The sequence below is a fragment of the Peromyscus leucopus genome, chromosome 7, assembly GCF_004664715.2.
Source record: "Peromyscus leucopus breed LL Stock chromosome 7, UCI_PerLeu_2.1, whole genome shotgun sequence".
Lineage (NCBI taxonomy): Eukaryota > Metazoa > Chordata > Mammalia > Rodentia > Cricetidae > Peromyscus > Peromyscus leucopus.
In genome coordinates, this window is record NC_051069.1 from 11,487,562 (window position 1) to 11,509,486 (window position 21,925).

Below are 21,925 nucleotides of genomic sequence, written 5' to 3' on the forward strand. Positions count from 1 at the left end.
GGTGGGTCATAAGGGACATCCTCTATGGAGAATCCCTATTATATCAAAAACAAAAACCATTCCACATTCCAGAAAACACATGACAAAACTGAAATCTAGTGTTGAAAGAACCACTCTGCCCAATGACGCTCCAAACTGGAGAGGTCAAAGGCATGAGAGCCCCTGGGCATCACGGAGTGAAAGGCTCTCCCAGAACCAGCCTCACATGTGGTGGTACGTGGGGCTCCCTCATCTTCTGCTTCCACCATCCTTCTAACCCTTGCAGAACAGTGAGAAAACACAGCAGTGAGTCTTCAGTTCTCACGGCCTAGTCTAAGAATGGAACCCAGTGGTTCCTTATACCCTCATACGGGCTGGTCACAGAACAGCAGATTACTTCTCTGTCCCCCCCAGCCTCCCAGCAAAGCCCATGTTTAGAATACCAAGCGCTTCCGGCGGGACTATGTGTGACTCAGATCTCAGATCAAGAGTGCTGCTAAATGGTTAACTGAGCCCGACAGGAAGGCCTGGGACGCTGACAGAAGACTCTTGGAATTGGCTTTCTTATCTTGTCTGAATCCTGAGCAGCCAGGACTAAGGTCTCAGAGCAGCCTTCAAAGCTTTCGTCAGCACGCAGCGATCTTTCAGACAAAACCATGACAACAGCCTTTTAAAATCCTGTGATCATCTGCATGTCAGATGATTCTGCATGCGAAATCTAGTGTGCCTCAGTTAAACAATGCCCTCTGAAGCCTCACCAACAGAAGCTGGCCTTGGGGAATTCCTGGGGCCAGCTCCCTTTCCACCTCTGGGAACTAAAAAAAAAAAAAAAAAAAAAGTCTCCGGTTTGTGGAGAGAACAGAACCTGACAAGAGCCTAATGGGCTTTGGCAGCCCTGTGTCCTATGACTACAAAGGCCAGGCAATCTGACCCAGAGAACCTGTCCACCATAGTGCACATTCCTGGGTGGAGACAGGGCCATGATGGAATACTTGGGTCTCCTCAGGAATAGGGCCAGATGTCCCAGCAGGCACTGCTCCGGACATTTGTAGCAGAACAATTCTTTACTGTGAAGGCCTGTCCTTCAGACTCCAGACCAACTGCATTAGCATGATCCCCAATTTCCAAGCTTTCTTGGGTAGGGGCAAGTAGCATTCCAGATGAGAGCTGGTGGGACCCACATTTGCACAATGGTGGCAGAGAGCAACAAGGACGTCACACCCCAAGGTTTCTCAGCCTTGCTGGTCATAAATTGTTCGTTCCACTGGGCTGCTTTGTATATTGCAAGAGTCTTAACTGCAGCTTGACTCTGGCCTCTTTCCAGAGATGTCTGCCATTCATGCCACAATGACCCTTGGAGGGTCACTTTGTATAGCCTCAATTAGACCACATAAACAGGAAGCAGCATACCCCCAAACCAGGGCCCTTCTCACTTGCTCTTCGTCCACAATGAGTAGGGAAGGGGGATGAAATACAGGTGAGAGCCAGAGTTCTAAAATCAACGAGCTAGCCTGGTTCTCACTCTTAACCAACAGAGAAGGAATTTGCTCATGTCCTATGTGCTAGTGAAGGATGGGAGGACCTATCAAGAGCAAACAGCAGCCCAGCTGTTGAGGCGGCGCACCGGCCCAAGGACTCTTGCCTCAAACACCCAGGGTGGCAGTGACAGGAAAACAGTACACGCTCAATAAATCTGTGGGTCTGGAAAACAGTCCGCGCTCAATAAATAACCTGGCCAAAGAGTAACATTACTAGTATTTATTCTCTTTCCTGGTGTGTCTGTGTGGTACATGCACGCTGTCTGTGCATGTGCAGGTCAGAGCCTGACATGAGCGTCTTTCTCTTTACCTTCCATCTTATGTCTTGAGACAGATCTCTTACTGAATCTGGAGCTCCGCACTTCAGCTAGGCTGGCAAGCCAAAGAGCTCCTCCGATCCTCCTGACTCTGCAAAGCCTAGTCCTGGGCATTAGTGACCGAGCTATCTCCCCAGCCTCCCTGTGTGTGTGTGTGTGTGTTGTTGTTTGTTGTGTGTAGACTTCATGTTGTAGAGTGTCTGTGGCCAGGATTCCTGATGTGAGCAGCATCTGTGGGAGGGGCTGTGGTGGGCAAAGTGTTGACAGACCAGTGGAAGGGGGGTGGGGGGGGCAGTGGCTCAAGCTCTTTACCAACAGGGTGAAAGTATACGCCTAGCCAGGCCAACCACAAGCCAGTTCCCTGGCTCTCTTGTTGCCCCATCAATTCCCCACGTACACAGGCAGGAAGGCAGAGGCCGACTCTGACCCCTGCCAGCCATTTGACCTACTAGAGCTCACAATGGTTTCAGAACTTACATCCTCTAAAGAAGGTTAAGGGTCAGGGTCTTGGCCGTTAGAGAAAATTAAACGGAGTTGGCCTTCCTCTTCTCCACACCTGTAGCAAGCTTGTGACCACCAGTTTCCTACAGGAAACTTCTCACACCTTGCCAGGTCCAAAGCCCAGTCTCCTGTCGTTAAGAAAAGGGATCTGGGGCTGGAGAGATGGCTCAGTGGTTAAGAGTACCAGCTGCTCTTCCAGAGGACCCGGGTTCAATCCTCAGCACTCAAATGGCAGCTCACAACTGTCTGTAACTCCAGTTCCAGGAGATCCGACACCCTCACACAGACACACATGCAGGCAAAACACCAATGCACATGAAATAAAATTTTAAGAAGTGGGGCAGGGGAGGGAATCCCCTGGGATTTTGCACAGCCATGTTCAAGTCAAGGCCTGGAATCCTGGCCACCAAGTGACCAAAGCTGGATTGCTCAGGAGCCCTGTGGGTGGCCGAGACTAAGCTGTCACTCCATGTCACTGGTCCTCCTATTCCATCCATCTTCCACAAACACTGACTAAGCTCTTCATAGGACAACTCCAGAGACAAGAACCTCTAGAGGCCCGTGGTACTGACACCCAAGCACAAGCGTGATAGAGAGGCCGCTGGCTGGCAGGAAGGATTGAGACAAGTCACCAGGAGCACTGGGGGGGCGGGGCATGCATCTGGAATACACCTGGAGAACTTGTATAACCACCAGGCTTCCCCGTCTGGGGCTTGCGTTTGCTTCCGTTTCCTGTCCTGCCTCACAGCACGAGCAGTCGGCTACTACGCCTTTCTTTGTCCGCTCTCCACAGAGAAGCACAGACTCGGCCTTCCCCATCTTGTACCCAGGCTGCTCGGTACTCCAACGAGCCCAGAGATGGGTATAAAAGCTCTTTACCAATTTCTTGGGAGGGTCCATGTTAGCGCAGTGGTTCTCAACCTGTGGGTCATGACCCCCTCTGGGGGGGGGGATACGAACAACCCTTTCACAGGGGTCCCATGTCAGATATCCTGCGTATCAGATCTTTACATTATGATTCACAACAGTAGCAAAATTACACCTATCAAGTGGCAATGAAGATAATTTTACGGTTGGGGGGTCACAACATGAAGAACTGTATTAAAGGGTCGCGGCGTTAGGGAGTTGAGAACCATGTGCTAGAGGAAGGGGAACGAGCTGCCCAGACAGAACCACTCTTGAGTAACAGGGAAACACTGACCAAGCCGACTGCCACCAGCACGCTGTGTACATGTCAACTGTCACAGCCCCGCCGGAAGGCACCTACCAACAACTTCTATTTTCCAGATGGGGAAACTGACACGCAGCAATTAAGCTACTCCACTAAATGACTTCCGGCCAGGAAGCCAAATTTCAGTAGGCTGAGACAGCTCAGAGAAATGTTTTTGAAAGAAAATCGACCGTCGAGGCTAATGATTGACAGCATTTCTGATTACCACAGCTGTCCAAACAGCATTTGATCCAACTCAAACAACCTCTAAGCACTCGCTCCAAAAAAAAAAGGGGGACAAGAATCTAGACGTGTGATTTCAACAATTAGGGCAGGTCACACACCACAAGCTGGAGCTAGAGTGTGGGCTAGAAAACTCCCGGCGCTCAGGCACAATCTGTTACCAGCGTGGCAGCTGGGGTCCGGCCAGCCCGACCCATCCTGCCCACCTCCTGGGAACACAAGGCATCTCTGCCTGGGAGCCACATCTTCAGACGCAAGCACCTGCGAGGTGGCGGGAGGGGAGGGTGGCTAGCTTTGAACATTCTAGCGAGAGGTGTCTGGGGAGGCTGCTCTGGCCTTTCAAGGTGCTTTTTATGTACGGTTCAAAGGTGGCGGCGCTGCCCGTGGAAAGACACTGTTACTAATCTCTGAGATACAGACAGACGCAGTCAGGGAAGGCAGGGCCTGGGTCCCTTTCAGAGTCTGCGCTACCAACTGGGCGCTGGGGAGGAACATCTGCCCCGAGTCTCTGTTGAGATTGTTAGGCAAATAAACGACAGAAAACAAGATAGTGGGGGGCAAGTGTAATTTCCCAAGGAGCAAGCTGTTCCCGGCGCCTTTGGAGCGCCTGCTTGACGCTGCTCTCCTTTATTAAAGCAAGACCTCTGGACGGCTGGCCGAAAGCTGGGATACTTGAACACCCTGTAAGTGCGTGTCTGGAAGAGCGGTCTGCTACTGCATCTGCTCCAACGTCAGACCATCCCTGACCCTTGATCTACGACACTGAGTTGACGAGAGGAGGGGGTCAACGCTTGGTCCTCACCCCCAGCCCTCACATGCTGCAGCGGCTGGCCTCCAGCGCGACCACGGCAGTCTTTGGCCCGTTTGCCTCCTCTAACTGACCACGCTAGACACAGAGCACAGTGTCTCTGACAGTCACTCCACTGGACTGCCGCCTCACTGCTAGTTAGCTGTAAACTGCCTGCTCGCCCGAACCGGCGGACTCTGAGAGCGCGTTTCATTTCCCCTCAGCCAGACAAGACACAAGGTGCGGGGAGAGACCCACCATGTTAAGGAGCACCGGAATCTCTAAAGCTGGAAGAAATGGCCCCGCGTCCTACTCCCGGATGTCTCCAGCCAGTTTAGGCCAACCACTTCTCTTCTCCAGGCTTTCATTTTACCTGGGAAAGGCAAGGGCAGACCAGGCGGCTCCTTTAGGTCCCGGGGGCCAGAGTCAGACTTTAGACCGCCACACGCTTCTGAATGGCCTGACTTGCTGTGTGACCCCCAACTTCCCACCTCCTCAGACAGCTCGGCGAAACAGAGCGCCACACAGATGCCTAAATGAAAGAGCAGTGGGGCTGGACCAAGCCACACCCTGACAGCTGGATGAGTGAGCACTGGACAGTGGGCGGGCCCGCTGTGGTGCTGGCTAGGGCTGGGCCCTGGCATCCTATCTTCCCAGGAGCTTTTCGTTCTGTCCAACACTCCCACTGCATACAACTGCCCTAGAGGCTTAAGCAAGACAAACATGATGGCCAGTATGATCAACCTGACAGGCTCTGGGATCCCCTAGGAGACAAACTCTGCACATGCCAGTGGGCGACTCTGGGTGGGGATGAGGCGGTAGAAAGGCTGAGCCTACATGCAGGCCGGTGCCTATGCTATCCCGTGAGCTGGGGTCCTGAACTATGGCAAGAGGGGAAAGCAAGCAGGACGCCAGCACTCGCCTTCCTGTTGCAGAAAGAATAGGACCAGATGCCCCCTACCGCCGTGCCCCATCCCCACCCCCACGACCAACTGTACCCTCATTCTATGAACCAAGATAAACCCTTCCTTCCTTCTGTAACTGGCTTCATGCGCGTGCATGCTGTGTGCACGTGCATGTGTAGGCACGTGCGTGTGTACATGCAGTCCAGAGGTCAACTTGGAGGTGTCTTCCCTGATCATTCACCTGATTTTTTGAGACAGGGTCTCTCTCACTGAACCTTGAACTCATCAATTTGGCCACGCCAGCTGGCCAGTGAACTTTAGGGGGTCAGCCTGTCTCTGTCCCTTTCCCCCAGCTGGAACCACAGAAGCACTTTGGCAGGTGTTAGGATCTGAACTCAGGACCTCATGTCTGCAGAGCAGGTGTTTTACCAACTCAGACATCTCCCAGCCCCGTTCCGTTGCTTTGGTCAAGGTGTTCTGTGACACCAACGGGACACCGACTGATACAAGCAGTGATGACACCTCTCTAAGGACCTCCTGGACAGATGTTGAGGTGTGCAAAGAACCACTCCTTCATCAAAACTCTCATTTATTTACTGGGATGTAGCACCACGACTGCGGGGTGGGCAAAGGACTGTCCAGCCCAGCCAGGCTCCTGGTGAGACCTCTAAAATAAGGGTGTCTTCCTTAGAGATCAGGACAGTGTCCGGACAGTCACGATGTGAGTCTAGACACCCATTTGCAGATACATGGGAGAAAGACAAGGAACAGACGCCTGCCTACCTGAAGTGCGAGCAAAGCCACACAGAACCAATGATTTCCGTCCCAACTGTGTCTGGCCTGCCGATGTGATCTCTGGAAAGCCCAGTCCTGTTAATCCTCTAGACTCCTGCATCCGAGGCGGGGCATCAGATCAGCTCTGGGATTCCCCAAGTTTTACCTAGTTCTCTGGGTAACTAAAGAGAACCTGCTTCATCGTGCATTAAACAGAGAGGAGTCTGGGGTGGGAGCTGTGTGAAGACGGAACTGACTCTGGGCCAGGCTTCATAACCACCCAGCAACCAAGGATTAGAAGATTCCAGAACAAAGTGGCTGGGCAATCTTGACTTGACATATCCCTTGTATTTCCTAGGCACTTCTAAATTAATAGCCCCTCAATTATTGACTAAGCCGATACCCTTGGCTAGGCGGTTTCTCCACGGGTTGAGCCAGGTGGTATTTATCAACAAAGGAAGGACAATCAGGGGAGGGGGAGGGGCAAGGCAGCTAACAAAAGCCAGGGTGGTGTTCCCAGGCCCCATTCCCTCCATGCCACAGCCCCTGCTGAGGAGCGAGAAAGGGATAAATGATCCACTTAGCAGCCTGGGAGATGATGCTTGCCGCTTCTGGGGCAGAGAGAAAGGGGGGGGGGGGTTTACCTCACAGATTGCTTGGTGATAGGTGAGCCTCTTTAAAGGCTCTCTTAGCACTGACATATTGATTAAATTATATATAACTACAACACCATTAAATATTTACGCCCTCTGAAGAAGCCTGCTGGGGTCTTTATGCTAGGAAGACTGAGTACGAGGAAGGGCCTGGGCCTCCACATGACCCCGGAAGACCTTTGTCTTATACAGGGCCAGAATGGCAGGCTAGCCTGGGGTGGACGCCTCATGCACCAGCCCCTGTGCCCTTCCCCTCAGAGGAAGGAAATCACACGGGCTTCCCAGAGCCTGGGGTTTCTGAGTGGTGACATGACCCTTCGAGGCACTTCCCTGACAGAAATTAGCCTTCCTCGTTCTTGTAAGAAGCCGACATGCCAGGCAAGCGAGAGGGGGAGGGGCCGAGTGGGAAGGAACTGCAACCCAGTCTGGAGCCTGCACCCTGGTCCCGGAGGGCTGTCCTTGCACTGGGCCTGCTTCTGCAGCGTGGAGGAGGTGTGGGCAGGGGCATAACACACCGAGGGCTCTCTGGTAGGCCCAGGGGCCAAGCACAGGAGCACCCCCCGGGCCATGGAGGCACTGCACATCGGAAGGCGGAACTGAGCCCAGATGACAGCCCACGTCCCCACCCCACCCCCCAGAGCTCTAAGACTTTCATTTCTCTCACTCTCCCTTTCCATCTACCCAGCTTCCTGTTAACAAGATCCAATAATCTTTAAATATTTGTTCACTTTAATTTCTTGGTTCCCAAACACATTAAACTGCTTGCCTCCCGCCCCCTACGAAGGGAGACAGCTCTCAAAGAGCTCGCTTGTATGGACAGAACAGAGGGAGCTTTTCAGATTACACCTTCCCCCAAGCTGCCCACTCATCCCAGGAGCCCCCCTCCCCTTTCCTCCGCCTCCCCTCGGATAACCCCCTGTTCCCTCCCCCACCTTCCCAGACTCCATTGGCCAACTCCTGTGAGGAGGAAAAATTCTCAATTCATCCCTGTAGGGTTGCCATGGCAACCCCCAGCCACCTAATCCCCCCTTGGAGCATTATGCAAATCTCCCCCTTGCCCCTCAACAGGCTGTAAAAGTCACATTACCCTTGCTGAGGCAGCTCATTAAATTTTGGGGGTCTCCTCACCAGGTCAGGGCTACAAATGAAACCAACTGCTTTGACATTTTGAGGACAGGGGCTCTCTGGGAAACGGGGGTAGCACGAAGGGAAAATCGAGGTGGTATGCAGCAGACTGAGTAGGCAGAAACAGAGCCCTATTCTATTACAGCTCACAAGCCTGGAGCACATCCCCTCCTTAAATTAAAATTCAGAGGGTCAACGGGTCTCCTTTCCTCAAGTACGTTGAGGCATTTTACAGGCCATGGAAATTAAGTTGGGGCGCTGGTCTCACCATCTGCTCACTCTCTTAACTGATCTTCTCAGACAGAAAACCGCCCACTTCACAGATGAGGTATATGAGGTGGTCTCGAGAGGGCAAGGGGTTACTCTCCACAGACCAAGGCAGAAGTGACTGAGTCTCCCAGCTCTAAGAACCTGATTCTTCCCTTACACCAAGGGTCCTCTCAACCAGTGCTGGTTCTGGCCCTCAGAGGAGGGGACAATCATCAATGTCAGGAAACGTGTCAGGACCACTCAACAGTGCTACAGACGACCAAGGGTGGGTTAGAGCCCGGGGGAGACTGAAGAGACCCCAGTGCATGCATTTTACCACAAAGACTTCTCAGCACTGGAACCAAAGCCCGAAGTGGTTCTTTGGTGGGGATCACGATACGGCCCAGGTCAAATAGATGTGGTTTCCCGACCTGACCCTGCCTATGGGTCCACCCTTGAGACCACACACAAGTCATCCCGCCCCTTCAAACAGCAGTGCACCTGCTACATGATGCTTGGGATGGTTCACATATACTGCAGGGTTGGGATGCAGGGTGCCTAGGCAACAACATGAAATGGGCCCAAGAAAGTCTAGGGACCCTGGCCCCTTCCTCTCCTCTTCATGCTCCTTCCTCTCTGGGGTCCTGGAAATTTTGAGGTTCTATCTGTCCCACTGTGAGAACACCCTGTCTGTGTGCACCCTGGACATCCCTTCCCATAAACCCCATGACTCTCTCCCCAAAACCCGCAATGTCCAGAAAGCCACGTGCCACACAGAAAGCCACGTGCCACACAGGGCCTAGATGGATTTAAACAGCATCTAAAGCTCAGTTCCTCAGCCACCACGGAGCCACATGTCAACTGCTCGGCAGTCATTGCAGCAAACGGCGACCACGTTGGGCAGTGAAGATACACAAGCACTTCCACACTGTGAAGACTCTGGACAACCCTGCTCCTCCCGCAGGTAGGATTACATATGCTCGCACTCACAGCAGCTCACAGAGGTCAAGCAGCTGCCCAGAGTCACGCTGGTGGGGCACAGATCAAGGGACAGAGACCCACTCTAAAGCCCCACTCTAGAGAGGGGAATTGTAGCTGGCGTTTCTCTCCGGGTCTCGCCAAGCCCCCCGCAGTCCCTCAGCCCACTTACAAAATAATCACTCAGATGCTTATATTAATGGCTCAGGCTTCTTGCTAGCTGTTCTTATATCTTAAATTAACCCATTTCCATAAATCTATACCTTGCCATGTGGCTCATGGCTTACCGGTACCTTACACGTAGCTGGTCGTGGCGGTGGCTGGCAGCGTCTCCTGACTCAGCCTTCCACCTCCCAGACTTCTCTCTCTTTGTCCCGCCTATACTTCCTGCCTGGCTACTGGCTGATCAACTTTCAATCACCCACAGCAGGGAATCCGGAGAATCCCACCCCCCACTCCCCATGCTCCTGGTTCTCTGCCTCTAGAGGTCCTGGACTCCATGCAAAACACTCCACATCTACAGACACCCTCGCCGAGTCACCCATGTAAAGACAGGCTCGTCAGAAATCCTGCCCCAACCTTGTAGGCCTGGGAAATGTCCCTGGGCTTTCAAGATAGGCGTTCAAGGGGTCTGCAAAGAAGGGGTCTCTGGAGAAGAAGCAGGGTAAGAATTTGGTGAAACAGCAAGGGAAGGGGGAGCTAAAGGCTGCAGGATGTCCTCTTCCCCCCTCCACCCCAGGGCATGAAGGGGGGGGGAACTAGAGTCAAATCCACCACAGGAGGACTGTGGCAGCAGAGAAGGGCAGCTGAGGGTGACTCTGGCTCAAGGAAGCTCTTCACTTCCTGTGGGATAATGTGTGAGATCCCTGACAGGCAGAGGGGGGAGCTGCTCTAACCTCCATTCCACCAGACTGCCCGCCCCCCCCCGGGACTTCTCCAAGGCAAAGCTGCAGGTCTTGTCCTGGAGAGAAACCAAAGGAAGGGGCTCTGCTAGGAAAAACAGCAGTGGTGCCTGAGACGGGCCAAGGTACCTGCGTGACCCCAGAACATCCTTCCACCCCGCTGCCATCCAACTCTACCATGCTGGTCACCCAGCCCCACATCCCAGACCATGGGTCACCTGCATCTCACTGCCCGTCCCTCTCCACTCGGAGGCCAGGGTGAGGGTGAGGGCACGATGCCCACTCGAATCCAAGGTGAGGGCTGACGCCACTCCCTGCACACTGGTCTGCACTAAGCCACCCTCCTCTTCCACTAGCTCCCTAAGCAAGTGTGTGCTGCTCATCTGACCAGCGACCTCAGTTTCAGAGCCTGAGTCAAGCAAGACCTTAATGTCTCGGGGAGTGGAGGCGGCCTTGCCTCGGCCTCCCTTCTCCCTCACCCCGCTGCCGGCCTGGGTGGAGTCCAAAGCCATCAGTCAACCAGAAGGAGGTGTTCGCCCTAACCCAAGGTGTACTGCACAGTCCCTTGAGACAGGACCAAGGGGAAGAACGCTGGCTGAGTTTGTGTCTCCACCTGAGGGGAGATGGAGCCTTCCAATATAAATTAAACATGCTTAGCAGCGTCAGAGTCTTTCTCAGAATTACAAGCAACCAACCCAAGCCTAAGAGCGGATGGAAAGGCAAGAGACACAAAGGCCAAGCCCTAGGAGCCCCGCCACCAAAGCCACAGTAAGGCAGGCCTCATGCTTTCCTTCAGCCCAGACAGAGCAGGGTCGCCTGGCCCTTCCTCATTCCTGACCACACCTCAGCTCTATCACCTCTTCTTCTCCTGCACCTCCCCTCTCTTCCGCTTTTGACCTGGTATGGGATATAATGAAAAACAAACAGAAAATACTTTCCAATCAAGGTGCAGGGCACTAACCACCCCCTTTACAATCACCACCTTTAGAGCCCCTAGGCCTTGGGGACCCGAGAACGCCCTGGATGATCAGCACATGAGCAGGAGGAGAACTCTGGACTGCAGCAGCATCCTTCTGCCTGAGTCTCCTACAAACTGCCCTGTCTCCTGACTACCAGGGAGGCACCAAGGCTCAGCCAACACAAAACGACCCCGTCCCTCACAGACCTACTGCTCCACATCTCCACCCCTCTACACCCACACTGAGAGGCGGCCCCCTCTCCAGACACATACAGGTCATCTCCACACCCAGGTCTATAGGCATCTCATACTCTTGCTCCGGAAGCCAACAGCCCAGTACTTCAGATGAAAACGCCTCATCTGCTTTGCGATCAAGCGCTGCAGGAGTCTGAAGTGGCTACATTACTCTCGTCTATGACATTTGCAAGATCACCAGTTTTTGTGTCCATATGCAAAGAGGTAGTAGCTGTCTCAGACCTTTGGACCATCACTCAAGAGTGGGTAAAGGAAGGGCTGGAGAGATGGCTCAGCGATTAAGAGGTTAAGAGCACTGACTGCTCTTCCAGAGGACCGGGATTCAATTCCCAGCACCCACATGGCAGCTCATGACTGTCTTTAACTCCAGTTCCAGGGGATCTGATACCCTCACACCAATGCACATAAAATAAAGTTAAATTTAATTTAAAAAAAAAAAAGAATGGCTAAAGGAAAGGGACCCAGGCGCCTACCTTTTGCGGAGAGAGCTTGGCTATGGAGAGACTTGGTTATGGAGAGCCGTGAGGACCACCTACAGCTAAACTCCAGGCTTCCCCGCCTCTCTGGCCTCACCCCTACCCTTCCCACAACTAGGCACTGGGTTCTCACTGCACCCTCACTCACAGGGTGGCTGAGGTGAAGAGAAAGGAGGCAGGGGGCTCTCTGTTCAGTAAACTCTCTAAAGTTACCAGAGATCTCCTCTGGCTTTCCTCAAGCTTGGTACAGCCTTTCAATTAAGAATACCAGCCCCACACCACCTACAATCCTGGTTTCCAAACAGGCCCCTTAGACCCCAGAGCTCTTCAGTAGGAAGGGGCCTCCTGAAATCTGACCAGGCAGTGAAGCTTGGCTCCCACAGACTGTTCTCCATGTCCTGTCACGGCAGCGTCTGCATTCAGCCATTGCTCAGTAGCCCGAACCCCCCCAGTCTCTGGCTGTCATATAACATGCCCAGCCAACAAAAGAATTTGAAAACTCTGTGCCAACCAGAACTGAGACTCCCCGCTCCCTCCTTGAGAAACTTGAGGCCCTGATGTCAGCAGGGAAAAGCGGACCCACAGTTTTGGGTCTGGAGTGAAAGATGCCTTAAACAAGCCCAATATCTATCTCACTGCTCTCAGGGCAGGTCATTCCTCTCCCTAAGTTCTCTTAGCCCCAACTGGAGGGGGGCCTTTATTCTCAAGGGCCCGAAAAAGAGAAGGAGCCAGGAGGAGGAGAGGTACAAGAGAAAGGAAGAAAGCATCTTGGATGTGTCTCAGAGAGCATTTGTTGAAAACAAGATATTGTCCCTTTAAGCATATAAAAACAAGGCCCTTGAGCATGCAGTTCTCACTCTGGTACACAATTATGGGTGCTTTCAGCTGTCTAGCACTACTTCAAGAGCGCTCTTAAGCCAGACTGTCAATGGCATGTTGAAAGCTATTTTGCTGGCTGCTATCATTAATAGCAACGTGGAGAGCCGGGCTGATGAGAATTAAATATGGGGGAGGGGCAGGTCATACCCAGTCATTACAGAATTACCAGTATGAGAAAGGAGACAATGCCACTTTGGGGCATAGAGTTCAAACCAGAGCATGATGGTGGGGAGGCAGACACAGGGGCGGCCGCAGACGCCCCAGGCACCCCACCCCCACCCCACGCCAGATGGACCGGAGCCAGGCCCCGGAGAGCCATATGGGGACGGAGGGAGCCACTGAGTCGTGGTGACTGTGAGGGTGGAGAGGCCTTTGGATAATGCTGTGCTGCAAAATGTCACCACCTCGCCTCACTTCTCAAGTGCGGGGCCTCGGCCCTCCCCCAATCCATTCTTCCTGACCGTGGCTTCCTGAATGGACTTCACGGCCACCTCAGGAGCCGTTGTCACCTGGGAGCAGCTCTGGCTGCCGGCTTCTGCCTTCAACAACTCCCCTCCCAGCCTCCCTTGAGACGGCCCCACTCAAGTAACAGTCCTTCTGCAGGGACATCCTCCCTGACCCGTCTCCGCTTTCCCAGGAAGAGTGAAGCAAGTGTGTCGCAGCGGCGGCCGCCTCAGCGCTTACCTCACCGCATCGCAATTACTTATTTAGAGGCCTGATGCCCCAGCGGAGGGGACGGTGTCTCATTCGCCCGTGTAACCAGGCCCGGCCCACACCCAAGCACATCCCAGACCCCTAATAACCGTTTTGGGAAGGGATCCAACTCTCTCATTTGGCTGATGAGGAAGACTGTGTGCTGAACCACAGAGAGCAGCCTGCAGACCGGCAGGCAACCCACAGTCACCACCCCCCACTTCCTTCTCAGGGCTCTAAGCAGTGCAGGCCCACCCACCCACCCACAACCCAAAGAAGGAAACCCCCACGTGTTTACTGAGCACCTATTACACACTGAGTGTGCTCGCTCGGCAAAGGGGCGTGCGTCCTCCATAGCTCCGAAATGAGATAAGGAGGTTCACACTGTGTTGTGGCAGATCGCAGGGGAGAGCCCCGCGGAGAGTTGTTTACCGCCTCCAGGTGTCCCAGAATTTTGTACAATGATACAGAAGAACATTTTCCTATGTAAAAAGGGAATTTATTCCTTGGCTAACTCTCCTTCAACAATATGGAATCGAGGGCCTCAGGAAAGGCGACCCTTCCTGGGCAGAGGGAGGACTCCAAAGAGGAGGAGGACGAGGAACGGGGGGGGGGGACGGGGGGGGGGGACGGGAGGAACTCTTGGCCCGCCACCCACTCCTGCTTCAGGAAAGTTTCTGGAATAGTAGAATTGGGAGTAGGGTTCCCAGCAGGCTTATCTATCTTTATCTAGTTCTAGAGTCGGTCTCAACGGTCAAACGCACAAGAAGGAAAGGCCCGAGAAGTACAGAGAGCTTCGCTCTGTACAGTTCTATCGTCTCCTACAGACAAGGGACCCACAGAAGCCGGAGACGAGAGGCAGGCGGCCTTGAGGGTTGGGTCATCCTCTAGCTGGATGGGACAAAGTAAAAGGAGCTTCAGGCTCGGTCATTCCCAAGGTAGAGCAGGGATGGGACCCTTCCAGGGAGATCACACAAGCCCCATGTTTCCAGGGAGGAGCCACAAGGCAGCCGAGGTCTCCCAGAATCCAGGGCATGAATGAAAGGAGCACCCAGTAAGGAAGTCAATTTCACAGCTCAACCCAGAGGCCGCACAACAGGCACTGCCCTAGGGTCGGAGTGCCAGCACCCCCACCTTACTGCCACTGAGGCCTGTCAACTCCTGGGCAGCATCCTTCCAGAAAACCCTGTCTGTGGCCTGGTGGCTCTCTGGCCACAGAATCCTTTAAGCTGCTTTGCCTGAAGGCCTTCAGCTCTTTTCAGCCCTGGGTAGATGGCCACCTTGTGGCCGGGGTACAACAGTCACAGGCTTTCCTGCCCTCGCCTCATCTGGGCCGCTGCCCTCTGCGTTATTATTACCAAACCCGTCCAATCATTAGCTGTGCAAATAGCCGGCGAAGGGAGATGGGACTCTGAACACAGAGGGTTCAGCTGACACAGTTATACAACCCCAAATGGGATACTTTGGACTTTGGTGGAGCCAAGTCTGCAGCCTGAACCTGGCTGGATCACAGCGTGGAACAAGCGGAGGTAATTAAAGGCACAGCGTGCTGTGAGTTACCAGGAGAGGCTTGCTACAGAAGAGGCCAGGGGTCGGAGGAAAGCAACTGCAGGGATCTGGGTATAGCAGCTCCAGTCTCTGGGCCTGTGTCCTCACCCATGACACGAAAGGTTTGCCTAAGAAGCTGAAGGGCTCTTCCAGCTCTGGGGCTCGGGACTTGCTCGGGTTCCTGAAAACAGTGACTGTCTAGTATTGGCATGATGCTGCCCCCAAATCAAAACGCCTCAAGTCAGCTTGCCAAACATCAGTGCTCACCGGCAGAGGGTGAGAGGCCAGCCTGCCGGCTTCCCCCAGCGCCACGTCTCAAAGCCACTGTGTGACAGTTGCTCTGGAGTCTGTTTCTAAGCTGGCTTTGTCATTGGCTGCTGACACTGGAAAGGCGCTGCAGGCTGCAGGAACAAGACGGGAACTGATGAGCCGGTCAGCCATCATCGCCTCCCTGGCCCGCGCTGAATCATCCTTGACACCCTGCCTGGAAGCGGGAGCCTGGGGGAGGTGGTGACCTCTTCAGAGTCCCAGCCAGGCCTGTGATTCTGTAATCTTTGCTTTACCATAATTAGGGAGGGAGGCAAAAGAGTAGGAGGACCCATTTATTACTTCTCTGGGATTTGACAGCTTGAAAAAGAGAGAGATTGGGGGGTGGGGGGAGACAGGGACAGAGAAGCAGCCAGGGACAGAGCCAGCCTCAGTGAGTTTAACCTCTCAGTAAAATAAAAGCGGGCTGGACGTATCTCATCAGCTGCCCTCTGTCAATACTTGGGACCATCTGGCAGAACGCAAGGTTCTCAGCTAATTGGCATTTCCCATGGAGCCAGTGAAGAAGAGCTTTTGAAAAAAAAATTATGTGGTGGTGGTGGCGGTGGTGAAGTGTGTGTGTGTGTGTGTGTGTGTGTGTGCAGGTCAAGGATGGACGGACAGACGCACTTTCCCAAGGTGCTAGCTCTGTTAGCCCATCTATTATATAAAAGTACATACAGTCCCCACCCCCACTTGCTTAAAGATGAAGAATCCAGCCTGTTTGTTCCAGGCAGATGTAATCACACAGTCAAGTCTAGAGGGCAGGACACTGCATGAATAATTCAAGCATTTCAGTCACTTGATTGTGTGTGCAGATAAAACACCAGTCAACCGCTAAACAGGTCAGCTGATAAACTTGTTTGCTCAGGCCTAACCACCATCGCCAAATGCACCCAAGACCCACACTACAATTAGTGGCAGCGTTTTCTTCTACAGAACCCTGTAGGCCTAGGGAGTGGCCAGCGCGCCATTAGGTCAGGGTTGTGTTTCTCCTCTCAGTCAGGGTTTCTCCACCTCTTTGCCTCTTTGTTCCTACACAGCCACAGGGTGAGTTCACCCAACCCAGAGACGGCTTGGCATGCATTGTTGGTGCTGGGAAGGAGCTGGAAGGCAAAGGTAAGGCACCGGGAGCAAAGGGCCCAGCTGCGGAAGCCAGAGGCTCTGAAATGAGCCCTAGCTCTTGCTAGCTTCCTGGATGCCTTGGTTTCCCCACCTATAAAAAGAGGGCAAAGATCGCTCTATCCACCACTGAGAGGATTAATGAAGACAATGTGGCCAGATCTCAGGCATTCTCCCATCTGAGAACCCTGTTTGGGAAATGGCCAGGAATCCCAGACGAACACAGCTGCTCTGTACAGAAGCCCCCCCACCAAGAGCATTGAGATACTTAACCCTTCTGGGTTCACGGCATCCCCAGGGCTCAGATCGTTCTGCTCTGCCAGCCAAGGTGACTTCTTTGTGCCCAACAACCATCCACTCAGACACGGGCAACACCACCCATGCAGACCTCAACATGCAAGGACATATTACACCTTAATTAGAAGCTCTTACAACAACAACTACTGCTATAAATTTTGAACCTGGGTGCAATTACTCTCTTTAAAACACGCCCAAGATACTATTCACAGAGGGAGGGGAGGACTGGAGAAAGGGAAGAAGTGGTACTTCGCATAACACCCCAAAGTCCTTAAAACCCGAGACCCCAGTTTCATTTCATCATGCATTCTTCCTAAACCAGCCAGGCTTGGGCCAGTTCTACCTAGAATGAGGCAGAACCCATTTCTGGTCTGTCCTCCCCAGGAGAACCTTCTTTACATATAAAGCAATGTCTGTTTATGATTTCTGTGGGCCAAGAAGTGAAAATGCGGTGGCCTCCTGTGTGTGCATGCCTAGGGAACCAATTCCTCAGGAAACCACAGCTGGCTTCCCACACTGCTCACTAAATGCTGGCCCCTTTCTGGCTACCCTTCGCCCAACAGCAGGGCTCCCTACAGGAGGGAAAGGAAACCAGATTCAAAAGGCTCTATAGGAAGGCACTGGAGCGGGCAGGAATCTGCACGCTTGCCCTCAGGGTCACCTGCCCTTCTCACCTGCCCTGGGTCCTGCCCCCTTTAAAGAACAAAATTTAAACCTTGTAAATGACTGTTAATTTAGAGCAGAAAATCCATTCAAGTCACGGTCACCAAAGGCTAGAATGAGTCAACAGCCTTCTGAGATTTCAAGAACACCAATTGTTAAAAAGAACAACCGGCCTGCGCTGGTTATACGTGCCAAGTCGATGCTAATCGTCCGCCAAGCCAAATTATAGGCAGCCTCTCCTCGGAACACAAATAGACAAACAGGCCTCTCCCACGGCCTGGCCTAGCTCAGGACTAGCTACTGATAGGCACTGAGATAAAGGGTGTTTCTATTTGCTGGGTTTGAGGTATACTGTTATTAGAAGGGTGACAATGTGAGGTAGTTTACATATCCATCAAAGGATACCACACTAGCTAAACTGGTTTGACTTCAGGATTACAAAGCTGAGCTCAACTGCCAGCCATCTCAAAAGGCCTGGCGAGGCTGGCCCCTGGGCAGGCTACTTCACCCAAGGGCTTCTTCAGCTGCCTCCTGTGAAATGGGGACAGAGCTGCCTCCAAACGAGGAGTTAAGAAACTCCCCCGAACGCATGGCGCGAGGATTGCATTTCACTCTGGCTTTAAGTTGTTCTAGGCCGGTCGTGGCTTCGTTCCCTTACATTTAGACAGCTCAGTCTGGCTTTTAAGGCCCTTGAAGTGTAATTTTATCAAGGCAGTACATCACTTTTTTTTTTTTTTATTTGCAAGAAAAAGAAAGAAAAGCAAGGGGGGAGGGAGGAACTTCGCCTGCATTTCCTTTTTGAGAGTTTTACATTAAACAGATAAAAAAGCAGTCCTCCAGGAGTTGGTAGCTAGCGCAGATCCTGGGGTACCTACAGTCCAACTTTCTACCCAGATCCCAGACCAGGCCTAAGTTCACCAGAACAAATGCTAACAAGGCAACACAACCAAGGAACAGCAAAGCCCCAGCAGCAGGAACTCACTGAACATTCACCCTTGATGGCCGAGTGGGAAGACCAGGCTCATTTTCAAATGAGGACCCATGCCGCCCCCCTCCCAAATCCACATATTTTAAGTTTTTTATAGATACTTATATACATTTATTAAAGAGAAATAGCACGTACCTGTTTGTGCATCTCAATGTTCAAGCCATAGGACATCTCATAGTACTACAAATTAAAAAAATGCCATTAGCAGGCAACACAGGGACATCGCTCCTTTTTACACCTCCCCCCCACTCCCCCAGGCTCTGGCTAAACCATTCACTGGGTCCAAAGAAGCTTTAGTCCACCCACAAAGACAGCCTATGGAGGTTCAAAAGCTGATAGGGGAAGTGGCCAAGCGTTCCTCTCCGCTCAAGAGAACCTTACATACAACAGTAAGAAGAGCTGGGCCTCCCCTCCCACAAGCACCCATGTGCCATACACGCTGTTTAGACAAGGTGCGGGCTCTGCAGGGAAATGCCCTACACCCGCCTCCCCTTGTCCTCTGAGACTTATTCAGCACTAGGTGGAAGGTCTCTTATGTGGAAAGACTGCGGCCGGCCTGCCCTTTCGTGGCTCCCAGGCCCGCTCCCACCAGGAAGGTGTCAACTTGACGGAAGACACTAAGTTAAAACACGGTCTGGCTAAGGGAGGTCCAGATTCCCAACTGAGGAAGTCCTCGAGGAGGGGACACGGATGTAGAGGGCTTTAAAAAGGTTCCTCCAATCTGGAAAAACTCTAGGGAAGGCAGGCCCTTCTGTCCCCTTCTGGCTAGATCCCAGCTGCCTAACAGAAAAGTTTCCGAAGACTCCCAGGAGGCCCCCAGGAGGGATTTTTATACATCTCTGACACGGCTCACCCTACTCTATGTTAAGGCAACCAGCCCCCGGGGAAACCTTCAAAACACAAATGAAAAGCTCTTTACAAAGGTGGCCTGGAATGCATTGGGTTTGTTTCTCTTTCGGCCCCTACTCTCACCAGCCCTCCAAGTGGCCGGGAAGAGGAAGCTGAAGAAGAGAGCCCTCCAAAGGGCTGTCCCGAAGCCAGCCGGGCCTGGCTCAGGCCTGCGACGGTCCCAGCTGGACCCATAGCCTGGATGCCCTGCCCTGCCCTCCCTCCGCCCTGCTGCGGGCCGCCTCTCACCATCACATAATGGCGCTGCATCTCCGTCTTCTCGTTCGCCAGCTTGTCGTACTCCACTTTGAGGCTGTGGGGGCAGGAGGAGGCGCTCAGGCCTGGCGCCTACATCGCCTCCTCAGAGACCCGGACCCCAGGGCCTCGGAGAGCCACTTCTCTCCACTTCCCCAGCACCCTGAGCACCCCCATTATCAAGCATCCTCTGGGCAGTAGGGGTGGCCGCCTGCCACCCGGAGCCTGGCTGTACCAACTCCAAACTTCCCTTGATCTGCGAGGGGACTCATCGCGGCCACGCGGGGGCGGCCCCTGACGCCGGATCAAGACCCTGACCCCCCACCGGGCGGGGTTTCAGGAGCTAGGCGACCGCAGAACGCAAAGGGTTAAGGCGGCGCGCACCGAGAGGGAAAACAAAAGGCGGAGGCCCAGCCACCCCGCTGCCCGGGGTCGGCGTCCCCTCTGTCCCCGCGGGGGGTAGCAGGAGCGCGCACGGCCGCCCTCCTCGCCAGCCCCGGACCACCCCCTGTCCACCTTACCTGTGATACTGAGCTTGCAGGAACTGGAATTCGTCTTTGATCCTGTCACAGGACTCGGCCACAGTGAATTTAAATCCCGGCTGCCCAGGTTGATGGGGAGCCTGGAGCCCACGAGAACGACACAGGGGAGAGGAGTGGGCACATCAGACGGGCTCCAGGAAGCCCCTTGCCTCCGCTGGGTCCCTGGTTCCTTCCCGCCGGGCGCCACCGGCAAGGCCACCACCCCACTGCCCAGAACCTTCCTAGCAAGTTTTTCTCCGCTCTCCCGACGGGGCCGGGAAGAGGGCGCCCCGACCATCCCCAAAGCCAGGAGGGTTCCCACGGCCAAGTGCCGCGGGGGTGACTTGGAAGACTTGGGAGAGGGGTCCGGGGAGAGAGCCAGAGTCCCCTTCCAAGACAGGCCGCCCCCGGCCACTCGAGCGCAATTACCCTGAGCTCTCTACTGCGCCCCCCCACCACAGCCCCTTTGTGTGAACGCACACACGCGCGCGCACCATAAAGGTAGCAACAAGCAAAATGGAGGTGCTAGATAAACTGCCTCGTTTACCCTGCCATGATAGATGCTTAAATAAGCCTAGTTGCAATTACTCACCGGATGTCTGCCTTGCGGATACATGGCAGGGAGGGGTCGCGATTCCGAGAGCTTGGAAGCGCCGAGAGCCCGAGCCGGGGATGTGCGGGGGAGGGGGGAGGCGAGCCCGAGCGGGGGGCGGCCGGGGAACCGAGAGCTCGCCCCAGCCCCCCCCAGCCCGCTCTCGCAGCGAAATCCCAGAGTCGGGCGTGCGCCCCAAGTGCAGACAAAGAGCGGCGGAGCAAGCGGCAAAGTCGTCGGCGGGCTCGCGCTTTGTGCGCTTAGGGCTCGGCCAGCTTCGGCCAGCCGCCTTCCCCCGGCTGCGTGGACAGTGTCAGAAGCCGGGGCTGTGCGGACATCGTCGGCTCCCTGGTAGCTCCAGTGCGGGATCCCGAGGCCGAGTGGGGGGGATCCTCCTGCCCCCTCGCTGGTCACTCAGCACGATGAGGCTGAAGGGGGGCGCGTCTGGGCAGCCCAGAGCATCCGGGGCGCACGGGTCGGGTCCCAGAGGTGGCCGGGCCCGGAATTCGCAGCGAGAAGAGAAAGGAGGCAGGCCACCGAGGTGACGGCTTGAGGACCGAGGGTGAGGGTTGCGGCCCGGCGAGGGCGCTTCGACGCCCCCCCTCGGAGAGGAGAGCCTGCTGTTCCTTCTGCTCCGGTCGCCGCCGCCAGTCCTTCCCAGGGCCGAGGAGGAACTCCGGGCTCAGTCGGTGCAAATCATGCGCCCTGGCATCCTAACTCCAGCGGGCATGAGAAGCCTCGGCGAAGGGGTCCTCTCTGCTCCCAAGTAGAGCGTCAGCGTCCCTGGCGAGGAGCGGTCGGCGTCCCTGCCGCCTCGGAGCGAGCAGGCTGGAGAGCAACGGAGGGGAAGACGTAGCCCGAGCCCGGGAGCTCTGCGGCTTCTTTGCTTCCTCTCAGCCTGGCTCTCCTCTCCGCGCCCCGACAAACCCCCCAAACACACGCACTCAACACACACACATACACGCACACGCACACACACACACAAAAAGTGCCTCGGACCTGCGGATACCACACACAGACAGGCGAAGGGGGCCGAGCACGAGGTCTGAACTGCCGCGAGAGCAGTTCCAAATAGGGACTGAAAAGTAACAAAATAATGTGGCGGCTTCGCCTAGCGTCGGCCAATGGGAGCGCGAGGCTCCCACGTGGGGCCACGGGACTCGGACTGCGACTGGGCGCCGCTGGGCGCGACGTCACAATGCCCTCTTGTGTCTAAAACTATGCATGAAAAGTAGCAATCAGGCCCTACCCGCTGGTGACTTTCGCTTGGGAGTGAAAAACAGCGCTCCTCACATCAGGAATTAACCGAAAGACATATAATAA

At 54.3% G+C, this 21,925-nt stretch overlaps 1 protein-coding gene across 12 annotated transcripts in view; it reads right to left on the bottom strand.

Moving 5' to 3' along the window:
• Nucleotides 1–21,677, bottom strand: part of Tle3 (TLE family member 3, transcriptional corepressor) — a 47,982-nt gene extending 26,305 nt beyond the window's left edge. For 8 of the 12 annotated variants that reach the window (XM_028867289.2, XM_028867278.2, XM_028867252.2 and 5 more), the window contains exons 1-4: nucleotides 20,603–20,684; nucleotides 20,011–20,111; nucleotides 19,484–19,547; nucleotides 18,482–18,526 (exon numbers count right to left, since the gene is read on the bottom strand). In XM_028867289.2, the coding sequence (XP_028723122.1) occupies nucleotides 18,482–18,526; nucleotides 19,484–19,547; nucleotides 20,011–20,111; nucleotides 20,603–20,626 (234 nt within the window). In that variant the 5' untranslated portion in view covers nucleotides 20,627–20,684. Of the gene's footprint in view, nucleotides 1–18,481; nucleotides 18,527–19,483; nucleotides 19,548–20,010; nucleotides 20,112–20,602 lie in introns of all 12 variants that reach the window. The other 4 variants (XM_028867283.2, XM_028867263.2, XM_028867271.2 and 1 more) reach the window with 1 other exon arrangement.
• Between the last annotated feature and the right edge of the window lie 248 nt (nucleotides 21,678–21,925).